Source organism: Rhamphochromis sp. 'chilingali' (assembly GCF_963969265.1).
Source record: "Rhamphochromis sp. 'chilingali' genome assembly, chromosome: 5".
NCBI classification, from domain to species: domain Eukaryota; kingdom Metazoa; phylum Chordata; class Actinopteri; order Cichliformes; family Cichlidae; genus Rhamphochromis; species Rhamphochromis sp. 'chilingali'.
This window is the reverse complement of record NC_137932.1, coordinates 30,175,918-30,193,508: the sequence shown is the minus strand read 5'-3', so window position 1 is coordinate 30,193,508 and position 17,591 is coordinate 30,175,918. Positions and strand designations below refer to the sequence as shown.

General features: G+C 42.1%; 1 protein-coding gene across 1 annotated transcript in view; it reads left to right on the top strand.

Moving 5' to 3' along the window:
• The window catches only part of tnfrsf21 (tumor necrosis factor receptor superfamily, member 21), a 228,138-nt gene that overhangs the window by 30,492 nt on the left and 180,055 nt on the right, over positions 1-17,591 (top strand). Inside the window, exon 2 of the mRNA XM_080883525.1 lies at positions 16,693-17,383. Within this exon, the coding sequence (XP_080739651.1) occupies positions 16,693-17,383 (691 nt within the window). The remainder of the gene's footprint in view (positions 1-16,692; positions 17,384-17,591) is intronic.

Here is a 17,591-nt window from a genome sequence, read left to right as displayed (position 1 = left end):
GCCCAGACGCTGTAATCAGGCTTCAGCTGTGTCTAGGCCACAGACACACGGAGCGCTGAGGATAAGGTAACTATAAAAATGTTGCTGTTTCTGTTAAGAACACTTTAGTCCTAATGATCTATAAGTGTCCAGAAGCTATCGCGGGTAAGCTCATACGGAAAAAAGGGAAAAAATCAGCATAAAAATCAATAAAAATCAATAAAAGAAGCAAAGCATTTAAGAGCAAAGAGATGAAGCGTCCACACTCACAAAAGGGGAGGAGCAAAAAGCAGTGAAGTGTTCCTGATGTTTCTAAAGAAGAAAATTAAGGAAAGAGATTTGTGGTTCATTATATTCTCAGAAGAAGGCAGCAACAGAGAGAATATCATGGTTTGATCCGGGAAGCCGACGCTGTATCACAGCCGCTTTTATACATATTTGAAGATTTCATTGCAGAAGTCTTAGCAGAACTAGGACCACATCTGTGGAGACAGAGAAATAATTTCAGAGCCGACTGGCCAAGTTTTAAGCTACAAGCATGCTTGTTGTCAAATGAATCTGATCGGTCAGATCTGTTTATTTACATGTGGGAGATCATCAAAAAATCATGATTGATCTGAAAAAAAAAATAGTTGCTGCAAATTTGTGGTATGAATTTGCACTGAACAGCTGTAATAAGAAAAGGTCAGCGTGAAAAACAATATTCCATCCATTCGCTTATCCTTTTCAGGGTCGCTGGAGCCTATCCCAGCTGTTATAGGGCGAGAGGCGGGGTACACCCTGGACAGGTCGCCAGTCTGTCGCAGGGCCAACACACAGGGACAAACAACCATTCGCACTCACATTCATTCGCACATTCACACCTATTGACAATTTGGATTATCTAATTAACCTATCCCCACAAGCTGCATGTCTTTGGACGGTGGGAGGAAGCCGGAGTACCCGGAGGGAACCCACGCAAACACGGGGAGAACATGCAAACTCCACACAGAAAGACCCCGGCCTGAAGTTGGAATTGAACTCAGGACCTTCTTGCTGTGCGACAACAGTGCTAACCACCGTGCCACCGTGCTGCCTGCAAAACAATATTCTTACAGATTATTGCATCCTGAGTGTAAAAGCTTTTTGTCTCTAGAGCCAAATTTTTACACAGCTGTATAATAAAATTTCAGAGGTGACCAATTTGAGTGACAAGTGGCTGCTGCTTTTCAACTCAACAAGCTAGCTAGTCAGCACTAGTATACAATAAGAACTGCAAGCTCTAAAATCCTATCTGATGGTAGCCATAAAAATATTCAGAGAGGTGAAAAGCTTACTGAATAGCTTTGTTTTGAAAAAATGTTAGCCTTCACTGTTAAAGATGTGTGAGTACCCTCTATCTAATTAACTGCTAAGAAGCTAATACTAGCGATGTGTTATTATACTACTGTAATTAGCTGCACTTGGAAGCATAATACCATTACTCATGGATTTCTGAATCATCCACATTCCACTGGAACAGAAAGAGTTCACTATCAAAATGCTTTAGCTTAACTTAAAGAAATATGTTCTCTGCCTCACATTTTATTTATTGCTGCTTCCTACTCTTACTTTTTAAAAATGTTATTGCTTGAGTTGGAAGTTGCACTTAGTTGCCTTATTATTTCCCAAGATATAATGGGGTGTCAGAATCTTTTAAAAGTGAGATGTGTTGTTGGGACCTATGTGGCTGTGTGTGGATCTTCATAATACAGACTCTATGAAAAAGGGCAAAACTACCTTAAGGGGTAATTGCAGTGGTTCAGTATTGCACTGACATGTTGCTTGATGGCTGAAACCTAGAGCTTAAATAGGAAAAACATTTAAAATAGAGGCAATAGAATTGTTAGCATGACCTGTAATTGACATGCTCATGTGTTCCAAACCTCTAAACACATTTTTTCCCCATGATTTCTTTTTTTGTTTGAGAGCGTAAGTCAGTTAAAATGTTAAATTGACTTTATTGATAGGAAAATACTGTGGTTTAGCTACTCAAAAAATCAAATGTAGTGTCTATGTAATACTGCTAAGCTATGGAATCGGTAAGTATGTTGAAAATGGTCTGACCTATCGGCTCTACTTGGGAGCAGAGTTGGACCCAGGCGTCTATGCAGTAGCTGGAGTTGGAAGTAGAATTACAGGTTTTCTGCTTAGGGAGTCACAAAGTCGGTTGTGTTTTCTGGAAGTGACTGTGTGTGTGTGTGTGTGTGTGTGTGTGTGTGTGTGTGTGTGTGTGTGTGTGTGGCGGGTGGGAGTGCTCAGTGCGATCCTGCTCTGCAGTGGTAGTGCAGTGGTGTCACACTGATGCCTCTGTGATGTAAATACAAGCTTCCTGGCTAAAGACTCCACCCTCAGATCTTTCGCTCTATCCTCTGCTCTGTGCTTCACTCTGTGAGTCACAGAGACATCAGCCAAATATCCACTGGGATTCCCTCTACAGTTTCTACCAGCAAAACTTTAACCTTCAAGTTCAGCTAGCACCAGCTAAACATAAATAGATCCTGAATGTCTCAGAAAGTTGATTCTGTTCATTTGGAAGTAACGTTGTCAGTGAGAGAAACATTTCGTCACTCACCCAAGTGACTCCTTCAGGCTCAGCTGACTGCAGGTTTCCCCAACCTTATAAACAGTACCGCTGCATAATAGCGCTGCATAATAGTGCTGCATAATAACATGCACCATGTGCACTATTACCTAACAATGAGTCACAAGCCACAATTTCACGATTGTTAATATACAAATTGTCATGAGCATTAATCAAGTGGCCATGAGTTCTGTTCACGGAAACTTAGGGAGTGACTGTAACATGGTGAACAATGTATTCAGAGGAGGGGGCCAAACGTTTAAAATCTTTCAGCTCAACTTTGAGAACTTGTATCTCTATTTTTATTAATGTGTATTCTCAAAGTTGAGATCATCAGAGTCAAAGCTGTACAATGCTTCTATGGGGGCAGGGAGGACGTTATAAAAAAACATTTAGATGTTTTTTCACACAAGTGTGTGACTGAAGAGGGGAATCAGATCACACAGCATCTTAAGTTTTTTATGCTCTTCTCTGAAAAACAGTCAAAATGAATTTATTTCACCTGCTTTGGTGCAAATGTAAATGGCCACAGGTGCATGGGAGGCGAAACAGCAAGACACACCCCCAACAGGTAGTTATTTAGCAAGTTCGAGACTATTGCAGTGAATTAGGTGAAATGGATTCACAGTTTGCTTACATTTTTTGGAGCAGTGCATATGCATCCAAGTTCCCCACTGTTCCAACTGGCTTCAAAGAAGCCCTGCGACTGCTCCTGGTTATGAGTAGTAAACTGGATTTCAGATTGTAAAGTTGGTTTACCTCTACTTTATGAATATGTGAAGTAGCTATAAATGAAGATTTAGGTCAACGGGTCAGGCTGGAAGCTGGTGAGGGTTTCCCTGTATGTTGTTAATGCCTATTAGGTTGAGTAACTTGTGGAGACTGCCAGACAACAGTAATGTTTGCAGAGGCAGGACTACAGAGATGGAACAGAACATACATATGATAGCCCAGGTCTTTTCCAATCCGTTTGTGTCTGACTCTGATTGAAGGTCTGTGCACCAGGCAAATGATGTAGTTGATCAACAGTGTGGACAGAGAGAGAGAGAAGGCTGTTGTAAAAGGAGGAGTGCTGGCAGAGGAAAGACAGAAATTGATTCACACACTAAATCTGCTGAGGTTTTATTGTGGATCTTCAGACAGCGTCTGTCTGTCCTGACAAAGTACCATTACTGCACTTTGCTTCCTCTTCTGCTCCTGTGTGTCTTTGTTGCCAGTTTGTCTTGTATCTAAAATGCAGAAAGAGGGAGGATTAAAAAAAGCAGAGGGCACACAGCCAAATGGGACCATGTGCGGCCATTAGCTTACTCACCACTTCCCCAACATGCTGACTAACAGCCGTTGCAGTAATTACCTTCATTGGCTTAAAAGCATAGATGCAGACAGAAAAGGGTCATGAGGTCAGTCTGCTCCCTGAACAGCTTTACCATGAGAGAAATAGAATACAATAAAATCCTTCCCTTTACCAGGAGATGTTCTGTTTTTTGTTTAAAGGTCCAAATGTTCTGTTAAGTGTGTGTTAAGCAGTGTTCTGCTTAACACACACTCCAGGGCCTGATCAACCCTGGCAGGGCCTCTTTGGATGAGGGTGTCTAGTGATAATGGCCGAAACACCCGATGAATCCAAGGTCCACTACTGACGATGTGTCCCAAACTGGTGAAGTGTCTGGGCTGCCTTTCCTCATAACAGTCATCCCTCAAGATTTTCTCCATTTAAAGCAATGCATTATCAGGGACTGTAACATCTGGTCCTTATTACTGAATCTCCACACCTTTAAGAATTGTTCAACGTTACCAAGCTCCCATAAATCACAAGGGCATATAATAGAATTAAATAGGTATGAATTCAGTTGATGGTTAAGCAAGAAAGTATTCAGAGCACCTCACTTGTTCCACATTTTGCAATGTTACAGCCTTATTCCAAATTGTATTAAATTCATTTTCACTTCAAAATTCTACACACCCATAATGCTCGTAATATCCAGTTAAAATTCTTGCAAATTTATTAAACATATCTGTGGCGGAGGTGTGGTCCCTAGCTCAGCTGCAGTGGACGAGTGGTACAGTGAGCTTAATGGGGCGGTGCCTGGGAAGCAGGTGAGAACACAGCTGGTGGTGTTTGGACTGATGATGGTCTTTTTTCCCCTTTTTAGTGAGGCGGGAGACGAGAAAGGGGGTTGTTGGAAAAGCTGACACCAGCGCTGACTAGACTGTGGGTTGTTGCAACCGTAAATAAACGTGACATCTGTGAGCATAAACAGTGTGTGTGTGGAGTGAATTCTACACTGAACAAAAATATAAACGCAACACTTTTGTTTTTGCTCCCATTCCCCATGGGATGGACGTAGAGACCTAAAATTCATTCCAGATACACAATATAACCATCCCTCCCAAACAGTGGTCACAAATCAGTCCAAATGTGTGGTAGTGGGCACATCTGCTATATTGAGATAATCCATCCCACCTCACAGGTGTGCCACATCAGGATGCTGATCTGACATCATGAGTAGTGCACAGGTGTACCTCAGACTGCCCACAACAAAAGGCCACCCTGGAATGTGCAGTTTTTTGCGCTATTGGGGGTCTGGGGACCCAGAACCGGTCAGTATCTGGTGTGACCACCATTTGCCTCATGCAGTGCAACACATCGTCGCATGGAGTCTATCAGATTGTCAATTGTGGCCTGTGGAATGTTGGTCCACTCCACTTCAATGGCTGTGCGAGGTTGTTGGATATTCGTGGGAACTGGTACACGCTGTCGTATACGCCGGTCAAGCACATCCCGAACATGCTCAATGGGTGACATGTCCGGTGAGTATGCTGGCCATGCAAGAACTGGGACATTCTCAGCTGCCATCTGCCCTGAACAATGTGAACCATGATTCATCTGTGAAGCGCACACCTCTCCAACGTGCCAGATGCCATCGAATGTGAGCATTTGCCCACACAAGTCTGTTACGGCGACGAGCTGGAGTCAGGTCAAGACCCCGATGAGGACGACGGGCATGCAGTTGAGCGTCCCTGAGACGGTTTCTGACAGTTTGTGCAGAAATTGTTTGGTTGTGCAAACCAATTGTTCCAGCAGCTGTCTGGGTGGCTGGTCTCAGACGATCTTGGAGGTGAACCTGCTGGATGTGGAGGTCCTGGGCTGGTGTGGTTACACGAGGTCTGCGGTTGTGAGGCCGGTTGGATGTGCTGCCATATTCTCTGAAATGCCTGTGGAGACGGCTTATGGTTGAGAAATGAACATTCAATGCACGGGCGACAGATCTGGTTGACATTCCTGCTGTCAGCATGCCAATTGCACGCTCCCTCATTGCTTGTGGCATCTGTGGCATTTTGCTGTGAGACAAAACTGCACATTCCAGGGTGGCCTTTTGTTGTGGGCAGTCTGAGGTACACCTGTGCACTACTCATGATGTCAGATCAGCATCCTGATGTGGCACACCTGTGAGGTGGGATGGATTATCTCAATATAGCAGATGTGCCCACTACCACACATTTGGACTGATTTGTGACCACTGTTTGGGAGGGATGGTTATATTGTGTATCTGGAATGAATTTTAGGTCTCTATGTCCATCCCATGGGGAATGGGAGCAAAAACAAAAGTGTTGCGTTTATATTTTTGTTCAGTGTATAATATCAAACAAAAGCCATTTTCGGATCTCTACAGAGATGTTCAGGTTCAATCAGGTTCTGGGAAGAGGGCTATCTTCCCTTACATTCCTATAGAACTGGACGATTTTTTGCAATCACACTTGCTGCCCCCTTGTTGCCTTTAAAAAGACTACAAGTTTCAGGCACTTCTGTGTTGAATTTACTTTTAAGACCTGGAAGTCGCTACCATCTGCGGCTGTGTCAGGCTTACAGGGTCACAGACTACTTACCATATTCTATGAAATTAATGGGGAAACATGTATAAGGAGTATATGCTTTATAGTCCAGCATGACGAGAAAGTACAGTCATCTCTTTTACATATAACAAGGATAATCAGTGAACATAAGTGGAGATCTTCGTGTTAAAAAAAACTAAATTAAGTAATAATATTTTCCTATTTAGTTTCATGCTGTATGATTTTATTTGTGAAGAAAAGCTATCGAGAACAGTAGGCAAACAAAATATGTGAGCTAGCTTAATGTTGAACAGCTAGCTTAATGGGATGAAAAGCGGTCCAAGTCAGGTGGTGTTGCTCATGATCCCTTACTGTACCTTAAAGGTGCACAGGGATATATATCAAATGGTAAATTTTTTATTTTTTCTTCCAGCATAACAACATCAGCACCAATGGTAGGGGAATGGGATAGAAAATTTCAGAATCCTCTTGATTAATACCATCACTTGTGGTAATCTCCAAATGCTTACTGTGTCAGTAATCAAATTCTATAAACAAACAGTAGCCCCGTGGTGGGGAAATATCCATTGTGTTCTGTAACAAGCAGAATGTCTCCATTTACTGCTGCGTGTGTTTTCACTTTGAACACTGATGTGAGTGAATGCATTGACATGAGTGACGCAAGTGAGTTATGAGTAGCGCCTCGAGAACATGCTCTAATGTTTATGGATGAGGTTCTTGGAACGAACACAAAGAAGCAAAGGAGTGGTGTGGCAAAGGGCAACAGAGTCCTGAAAGAATGGAAAGCTTTATCCTTTTTAGCACTAATCATAGAAAGAGTTTGGCTTCCATTGACTGTTTAATTGCAAGTAGTCTGTGGTAAGTTCCTTCACATATTCATATAAGTAATTTCCAATGACCAAAACATACATGTGTGGTCCGTTTATACCCACCCATTCCTACCACATTGGTATCACTCTGACCCCCTGCTTCCAAAGCAAAGAATTAGAGTTATCTTTGCTCAGGAGGATCTTATGAGAAACGGTGTCAAATGCCGCACTAAGATCGAGAAGGATGAGAATGGTTAAAAGACCAGAATCAGCTGCCATCAGAAGGTCATTAGTAATCCTTAACAAAGCCGTTTCTGTACTATGATTGGGGCAGAAACTAGGATGAAATTGTTTTTAGAGATTATGGTCATTGAGGTATGAGTGAAGCTGGGAGGCAACAACTTTCTCAAGGATTTTTAAAATAAAGGGCAGGTTTAGAATAGAATAGAATAGAATAATCCTTTAATTGACCCACAAGGGGAAATTTGGTTGTAACAGCAGCCAAAAAGACACATATACAAACAAACAGTACACAGGACACGGAACAGAAACATACACAATTTTTCTTACATATTTCTTCTTAAACTGCAAACAGTCCAAAATGCAGCAGCCCGCCTTTTGACTGGTACCAGGAAATTTTGCCATATTACCCCTGTCCTAGCTAGCCTGCATTGGCTGCCCATAAAGTACCGTATTCAATTTAAAATATTACTCCTTACTTTCAAAACTATTAATAAATTAGCGCCAAGTTATCTTAGTGAACTTCTCAAACCACATACTCCTGCTAGAACACTCAGATCTGCCACTCAACTACTTCTGACCCAACCCAGATCTCGACTGAAGTCCCGGGGTGACCGTGCGTTTGCTCTGGCTGCCCCGGTACTGTGGAATACCCTTCCTCTCGACCTCCGCGCATCTGATTCCATTGCACTGTTCAAATCACGATTAAAAACCCACTTATTCAATCTTGCCTTTCCCTCTAGTTAATATTTCTTTTATGATTTTATATCATGCACTTTTATGCTCATTTAAATTCTTGTTTGCTCTGTACCTGTTGCTTTCCTATGTATTAGTGACAGTTATCTGCTTGCATATTTAGTACTTGCTTTGGTCCTATTTCTATTATCCTCCTCCTATACTCTATTTTACTTGTTAAGCACCTTGGCATACCCTTGGTTTTTAAGTGTGCTTTATAAATAAAGTTTATTATTATTTATTATTTACATTAAGTACAGTGGTCACTATAAACAGAATACTGTACAGTTATTAAATTAAATAAAAATAACTACAGATAAGAGGCAAACCAGGTTGTAGTGCAAATCGGTTAATTAACTTATTGCAGTTACAGCGCAGATGTAAACATCTATGTCAAATCAAAATCAAATCAAATCACTTTTTATTGTCACATCACATGTGCAGGTACATTGGTACAGTACATGTGAGTGAAATTCTTGTGTGCGAGCTTCACAAGCAACAGAGTTGTGCAAATACAATAATGTAAACAAGCAAAATACAAGAATGGCTACATCTGAAACTAATAAATATATGTACAATATATAATAGTATATGCATTTCTGGATGTGTATACTAAATATTTTTCTACGTGTGTGTGTGTGTGTGTGTGTGTACACATATTTTATAAATTAAATAGAGTAAACAATAAATAAAATATATAAATATATACAGAGTTGGTTGAGACATGTGCAAAACAGTGGCATTACTGTACAGTATGGAGTGCATAATGTTAAAGTTCCAGTAGTGAAGGTGAGGTGTCTATGACGTGTTCAGCAGTCTGATGGCCTGGTGGAAGAAGCTGTCTCTCAGTCTGCTGGTACGGGACCGGATGCTGCAGAACCTCCTTCCTGATGGAAGTAGTCTGAACAGTTTATGGCTGGGGTGACTGGAGTCCTTGATGATCCTCCCCGCTTTCCTCAGGCACCGCTTCCTGTAGATGTCTTGGAGGGAGGGAAGCTCACCTCCAATTATCCGTTCAGAGCACTGCACTACTCTCTGGAGAGCTTTGCAGTTGTAGGCGGTGCTGTTGCCATACCAGGTGGTGATGCATCCAGTGAGGATGCTCTCAATGGCACAGTGATAGAAGGTCCTGAGGATGCGGGGGTTCATGCCAAATCTTTTCAGTCTCCTGAGAAAGAAGAGGTGCTGCTGCGCCTTCTTCACTGTTTTGTTTGTGTGTACTGACCACGTAAGATCCTCAGCCAGATGTACACCAAGGAACCGGAAGCTGCTCACTCTCTCCACAGCAGCGCCGTTGATGGTGATGGGGGTGTGTACTCCTCTGCACCTCCGGAAGTCCACTATCAACTCCTTTGTCTTTGCGACGTTGAGGGTGAGATGGTTGTCTTGACACCAGTGGGTCAGGGCGCTGACCTCCTCCCTGTAAGCCGTCTCATCACCATTGGTGATAAGACCCACCACTGTAGTGTCGTCCGCAAACTTCACAATGATGTTGGAGTTGTTAGTGGCTGTGCAGTCGTAGGTGTAGAGTGAGTATAGGAGAGGGCTCAGTACACACCCCTGTGGAGCACCAGTGTTCAGTGTGATGGGGGATGAGGTGATGCTGCCCAGTCTGACCACTTGGCGTCTGTCAGACAGGTAGCTAAGGATCCAGCTGCAGAGGGAGCTGCTCAGTCCTGTTGTTTGTTGGGAGCAGTTCTGATTGTAAGAGCAGGTTTGATATAGGGCGAAGATTATCAAAATTATTGGGATCTGCACCAGGCTTTTTGAGAATTGGAATGACACAAGCAGGATGAAGGAACAATTCCAGTGTTAAGGGAAGAGTGGATAATACTAGTTATGAGAGGAGCCAATGAGGGAAGACAAGCTTCAGCTAACACAGTGGGAAGAGGGTCAAACTGACAAGTGGATGATTTAGATTTTTGAATAAGATTTGATACATCAACTATGGAGGGAAGAGTAAAACTTGAAAATGACTGACAGTAAGACAGTGAGGAAAACAGAAAGTCTACTTCACAGTTAGAAGCTCCCACAGAGTTAAGGTGTTGGTGGATATCAGTGATTTTATGAGTGAAAAAAAGATATAATAGAGTTGCAAAAGTCAGCAGAGTCCATATGAGAGGGGAATGAGCCAGGAGGTTTTGTAATTTTACGTAACAATGAAAAGAGAGACCTGGAGTTACCTTCACTAGAACTGAATAAACCAGAATAGTATTCGGATTTGGCTGAAGCAATGCAGTCCTTATAAAACAAAATATGATCGTTATACGTTTCTTTGTGTAGGGTAAGTCCGGTTTTCTTGAACAGACGTTCCAGTTGGTGTCCTTTAGCTTTGAGATGGCGCAGGTTAAGAGTAAACCATGGTGCTGAACGGGAAAATGAGCCAGTTCGGTGTTTAAGTGGAGCAAATATGTTAAGAAGGTTATGGAGGTTGACATTATATAGGGAGTGCAGAATTATTAGGCAAGTTGTATTTTTGAGGAATAATTTTATTATTGAACAACAACCATGTTCTCAATTAACCCAAAAAACTCATTAATATCAAAGCTGAATGTTTTTGGAAGTAGTTTTTAGTTTGTTTTTAGTTTTAGCTATTTTAGGGGGATATCTGTGTGTGCAGGTGACTATTACTGTGCATAATTATTAGGCAACTTAACAAAAAACATCACATCACATCACATCACTTTTTATTGTCACATCACATGTGCAGGCACACTGGCACAGCACATGCGAGTGAAATTCTTGTGTGCGAGCCCCACAAGCAACAGAGATGTGCAAACACAACAACACAAACGAGCAAAATACAAGAATGGCCAACCTGAAACTAATAAATATATGTACAATATATAATAGTGTATGCATTTCTGGATGTGTATACTAAATATTTTCCTACGTGTGTGTGTGTGTGTGTGTGTGTGTGTGTGTGTGTATACACATTTTTACAAATTAAATAGTAAAAAAATAAAATAATAATAATAATAATAATAATAATAAAATATATAAAATATACAGAGTTGAATATGTGCAAAACAAGTGGCATTTATATACAGTGTGGAGTGCATAATGTTGAAGTTCCAGTAGTGAAGCTGAGGTGTCTATGACGTGTTCAGCAGTCTGATGGCCTGATGGAAAAAGCTGTCTCTCAGTCTGCTGGTACGGGACCGGATGCTGCAGAACCTCCTTCCTGATGGAAGTAGTCTGAACAGTTTATGGCTGGGGTGACTGGAGTCCTTGATGATCCTCCCCGCTTTCCTCAGGCACCGCTTCCTGTAGATGTCTTGGAGGGAGGGAAGCTCACCTCCAATTATCCGTTCAGAGCACCGCACTACTCGCTGGAGAGCTTTGCAGTTGTAGGCGGTGCTGTTGCCATACCAGGTGGTGATGCATCCAGTGAGGATGCTCTCAATGGCACAGCGATAGAAGGTCCTGAGGATGCGGGGGCTCATGCCGAATCTTTTCAGTCTCCTGAGAAAGAAGAGGCGCTGCTGCGCCTTCTTCACTGTTTTGTTTGTGTGTACTGACCACGTAAGATCCTCAGCCAGGTGTACGCCAAGGAACCGGAAGCTGCTCACTCTCTCCACAGCAGCGCCGTTGATGGTGATCAACAAATATATACTAGAGCTGGGCGATAGAACGATAACGATATGTATCGCGATATAACTTTTACTCGATAGAGAAATTAAGCTATCGCGATAGACCTCGCTACTCTTGTCCTCAAAAAAAAAAAAAAAATCCAAATTAAGTAGCGCAGAGCCAAACCAATCACAGCCGCAGCGTCACGTCGCGTGACTTGTTACGTACAGCACAAGTGCCAAGCCGCACGTGTGTTTGTTTGGGAAGCAGCCAGCGGGTAATGGAGCCAGCGCGTAATGGAGGAAATGAGTGTGCCGACTAGAAAAATCAACCGAGCGTGACCGAAGAGAAAACAGATGATGGTTCCAATGCCGGAGAGATTGTCAAACGGAAGAGCCAAAGAAGTTCCGTAGTGTGAAGGTATTTCGGCTATTTCAAGTCTGACAAAAAATAGAGTAGCGTGCACTGTAAATTGTGCCGAAAGCAAGTCTGGAAATACAATAAACTGGTGCATGCGTCACACTGTGCGCCACGTTATTGTTTCGGTGAAATGAATTTCTACAATACTGTTACTGTTAATTCTACTCTCTGCAGTGTTTAAATGCTTACATATACACACAGTTACTGTCCCTCCACACATACGACTCGGTTCTGCTTCTATGCCCCAGCTTTGTTTACTTTTTCCCACCGAGGCTTCTAGACTTCTGATTGGCCAACATTTCGGTACGGTTAGGAATCTAGCGCCACCTGCTGCTTTGGGATGTTCATAGCAGCGTTTTCCTTCATTTCTGCCTTTATGTGTGTACGGGATTATTTTTTAAAACGTAAACGGAAAATCTCCGTTTTCAAAAATACCCGTGTACGTGTGGACGTAGCCTCAGTCTCTGACTGGAAGCGCTAATTCGTCATTCGGCTTTTGTCAGACTAAAGTAACTGTTAAAACTGTTTGAAAAGCTCAGCTATACAACAAGGAGAGATTGAGAATTTCCTTTTAGTTCTCAGTTTATTTGATATTGACAAAAGTTAGTCAGTTTTGTCTGTTCTTCTGTAAAACAATCTAAGATTTATTTTTAGAATTAATATTTTGTTTCTAAGTGGAATTGACAATTTAGTCTGTTTTGTTTGTTCTATTTTGAAACTTAAACGCTTTAGTGGCTGCCTTTTGTGTAGTTTGCAATATTTGCCTTTATTTATCTGAAAAAGTCTCATGTTCCTTAAGTACATCTACCCTGTTGAACTTATTATGGGAAATAAATATTTAAATAAAAACAAGCTGCTGATTATTTCACATTTTACTTGTGAGCAACGGCACATTTAAATCTTACAAATATAGTTATTTGGCTTATATCGTGATAGATATCGTTATCGCCTGAAATGAAAAAAACATATCGTGATATGAAAAAATCTCATATCGCCCAGCTCTAATATATACCCATTTCAATTATTTATTTTTACCAGTGAAACCAATATAACATCTCCACATTTACAAATATACATTTCTGACATTCAAAAACAAAACAAAAACAAATCAGCGACCAATATAGCCACCTTTCTTTGCAAGGACACTCAAAAGCCTGCCATCCATGGATTCTGTCAGTGTTTTGATCTGTTCACCATCAACATTGCGTGCAGCAGCAACCACAGCCTCCCAGACACTGTTCAGAGAGGTGTACTGTTTTCCCTCCTTGTAAATCTCACATTTGATGAAGGACCACAGGTTCTCAATGGGGTTCAGGTCAGGTGAACAAGGTGGCCATGTCATTAGTTTTTCTTCTTTTATACCCTTTCTTACTCACTGTGGAGTACTTGGACGCGTGTGATGGAGCATTGTCCTGCATGAAAATCATGTTTTTCTTGAAGGATGCAGACTTCTTCCTGTACCACTGCTTGAAGAAGGTGTCTTCCAGAGACTGGCAGTAGGACTGGGAGTTGAGCTTGACTCCATCCTCAACCCGAAAAGGCCCCACAAGCTCATCTTTGATGATACCAGCCCAAACCAGTACTCCACCTCCACCTTGCTGGCGTCTGAGTCGGACTGGAGCTCTCTGCCCTTTACCAATCCAGCCACGGGCCCATCCATCTGGCCCATCAAGACTCACTCTCATTTCATCAGTCCATAAAACCTTAGAAAAATCAGTCTTGAGATATTTCTTGGCCCAGTCTTGACGTTTCAGCTTGTGTGTCTTGTTCAGTGGTGGTCGTCTTTCAGCCTTTCTTACCTTGGCCATGTCTCTGAGTATTGCACACCTTGTGCTTTTGGGCACTCCAGTGATGTTGCAGCTCTGAAATATGGCCAAACTGGTGGCAAGTGGCATCTTGGCAGCTGCACGCTTGACTTTTCTCAGTTCATGGGCAGTTATTTTGCGCCTTGGTTTTTCCACACGCTTCATGCGACCCTGTTGACTATTTTGAATGAAACGCTTGATTGTTCGATGATCACGCTTCAGAAGCTTTGCAATTTTGAGACTGCTGCATCCCTCTGCAAGATATCTCACTATTTTTGACTTTTCTGAGCCTGTCAAGTCCTTCTTTTGACCCATTTTGCCAAAGGAAAGGACGTTGCCTAATAATTATGCACACCTGATATAGGGTGTTGATGTCATTAGACCACACCCCTTCTCATTACAGAGATGCACATCACCTAATATGCTTAATTGGTAGTAGGCTTTCGAGCCTATACAGCTTGGAGTAAGACAACATGCATGAAGAGGATGATGTGGACAAAATACTCATTTGCCTAATAATTCTGCACTCCCTGTAGTATGAAACAAGTTCACCAGGGGATAAGAAGCTGTGAATGAATGGAAGGTCATAAATAGCAGATGAACGATCTGCAGGGTTAATACTACTAATTTTCCTAAATGTGATTACACAGGGAGTATCGCTTTTGGAGGCTGTTGTATTTACAATAAAATAAATAAACATGATCAGATTGGGGAAACAAATTGCCTTTACAGTGGTATTACTTAGACTTCACATGAGTAAGAGGTTAATGTTATAGCGTCCCTAAAAATCTTATGATTGGTTGTTTTGAAGTAAATAAGTGTAAAAGACTGCAACTGGTTGTTTAAAAGTATAAAATGGTAAAGCCATGTATGGTCTGTAGCATTTTCTGATAACATCACTCTGACATGACTCAGCTTGGGCCTGTGTAAATGTGTAACCCTAGACATGTGTGGGTTATTCCCCTAAACCCGCTGAGCTGAGGTTCCCAGCAGCAGTGAGAGGGAAGCCTTTGGGAAGAAAAAAGAACAAAGTTCCCCATGATACATCAGTTAAATTCTTAACTGTGGAAATGAATGCACACCATTTGACACTAAAGTTGTGACGAGCATGATGAGTCAGTGTAGTGACTAAGTGATATTAGCGATACCAGATGGAGGTATGAGTGTATCCATGTGGTCATGTCTTTTCTGTCTGGTGAGGGATGTTGAGTACCAAAAAAGGCAATGATAAACCAGAGAATGTTCACAGACTTACTATAATGTATTAATAAATTAATGAATAAGTATAATATGATTTCTCTATTTAGTTCTAATTTGTGACTCTGTAAAAAACCTAATATTAAAGTACATGTAGTATTTTAGGCATAGGAGTTGTGTCATTGTTTGACTGAGAGGGCCTGGACCTTCTGTGCTTCTCCCAAGTCTTGTTATCACGGGACAAGTAATCATTTTAACTGACACACATAAAAATGTATGTTTCTTTCTTCTAAATTTTTTTTGCTTAATTCCAAAGCAGGTTTAAGTTTAGGTTTTAGGGCTAGGGTTGGGACCATCACTGATGACAATTTAGACCTCAGATGGTTAACCTCTTACCATCCACAACGTCGCTGGCAACCTGTTGGTTTTGGTTTTGTTAGAGCCACATGCTCAAGAGGCAAATTTTCATAAACTACATGTTAGCTGTCATACATTTTTGCATTGAAGTTTTCATATTAAATTGGAATGCTTCAGTCAGGGCAAAAATTTATAAAAAAGCCATGGACAGCATAAAAAATAGTAGATGGTAAAGGAAACAAGTACCATAACAGGATATTAGTTAAATGGACTGGTTCTTAAATAGCGCTTTTCTACTTTGTCTGTGCACTCAAAGTGCTTTATACAACTAATTCATTCACCCAATCACATCTTCTAAGCTCTTAAGTGCTAAATATCTTACATTTATACACATTCACACTCAGATGGATGCATCGGAGAGCAACATGGGGCGACCGTGGCTCAGGGGGTTGGGAAGCGCATCTGTAACCGGAAGGTTGCCGGCTCGATCCCCGGGCTCTCTGTCCTGGTCGTTGTGTCCTTGGGCAAGACACTTTACCCTACCGCCTACTGGTGTTCGCCAGAGGGGCCGATGGCGCGATATGGCTTCTGTCAGTCTGCCAGGTCAGCTGAGGCTACAACTGTAGCTTGCCTCCACCAATGTGTGAATGTGAGAGTGAATGAATAGTGGCATTGTAAAGCGCTTTGGGTGCCTTGAAAAGTGCTATATAAATCCAATCCATTATTATTAGTATCTTGCCCAAGAATTATTTGGCATTTTGCACAGACTAGAGCAGTCTGGGATCAAACCACCGACCTTCTGGGTAGTGGTTGACCTGCTCTGCCACCTGAGCTACAGCCTTAATGTGGGTGGTTCTTGTAAAATTAAGTTACTTCATACTCCATCTTTCAGTGGACAGTACTGACAAAACCGCCTAATGTGTGAAACTGACATTGTGGATCCCAGTCTTAAGAATTCAGATAGTGTTTGGTTTTTGCTTTAAACACTTACTGCAGTATAATGAATGCAGCATCATTCAGGGGTTGACAATCTGTCCTGTTGCATAAATTTCTACACCAGAACATTTTTCAAAACATTTTTAGTCTTTCGCCTAATAGCTGCCTTCTCTTTTCCCCTCAGCTCTTATGTACAGTTGTGGTTGATATCTCAGCTCGGGTTTTGACCACATCCAGCACAGATGACCAGCCCATTTTTTCTCAACGGCACTATCAGCACACCGACCAAGACACGGGCACCCAGCTGGTCTGTGATAAGTGCCCGGCTGGCACCTATGTCTCCATCCACTGCTCTCCAACTTCTGTGAGGGAATGCAGCCCCTGTCCCAAAGGCACCTTCACACGGGGAGAGAATGGAGTTCAGCAATGCCATCGCTGCAGGAGTCCTTGCCCAGCTGGCTTTATTGAGAAAACGCCTTGCACAGCCACCCAGGATCGAATCTGCACATGCCCACCCAATACATTCCTGTCAGGGGATGGTGCTGCTGTGTGTAAGCCCCACTCTTTGTGCCCCCCAGGCAAGAGGGTGAAAAAGCAGGGCAGTGAGAAAAAGGACGTGGTCTGTAAGCAGTGCTCTGAGGGAACTTTTTCAGATGTGAAATCAAGTGCAACACAGTGCAGAAATCACACAGGCTGCCAGGTTCAGGGGCTGGTGCTGCTCTCACCAGGGACTAGAGAGAAAGATAATATCTGTGGACCCCTTTCTACAGCTCCATCCTCTGCCTCCACCACCGCTTCAGGTGGCTCAGGACTTGTACAGGAACCCATTATTTCTTCAATCTTTCCAGCACCCCTGGCTGGACCTGCACAAAAAGGTGAGGGATGGGAATTCTGTTTAATAATCTTCTATTTGAATTTATATAGTTTTCAACTTTAACTGTTTTTTATTTTAATGTTTCTTTACATTTATAAAAGTTGACCTAATAAAAGTTGCATTTTTCAAACATTTTCCATGTGAATTTCCCTGCGAAATTTCAAAGGTGGCATTTATTGTCTCCTCCATTATTGCCTTGCCTAAAGGCC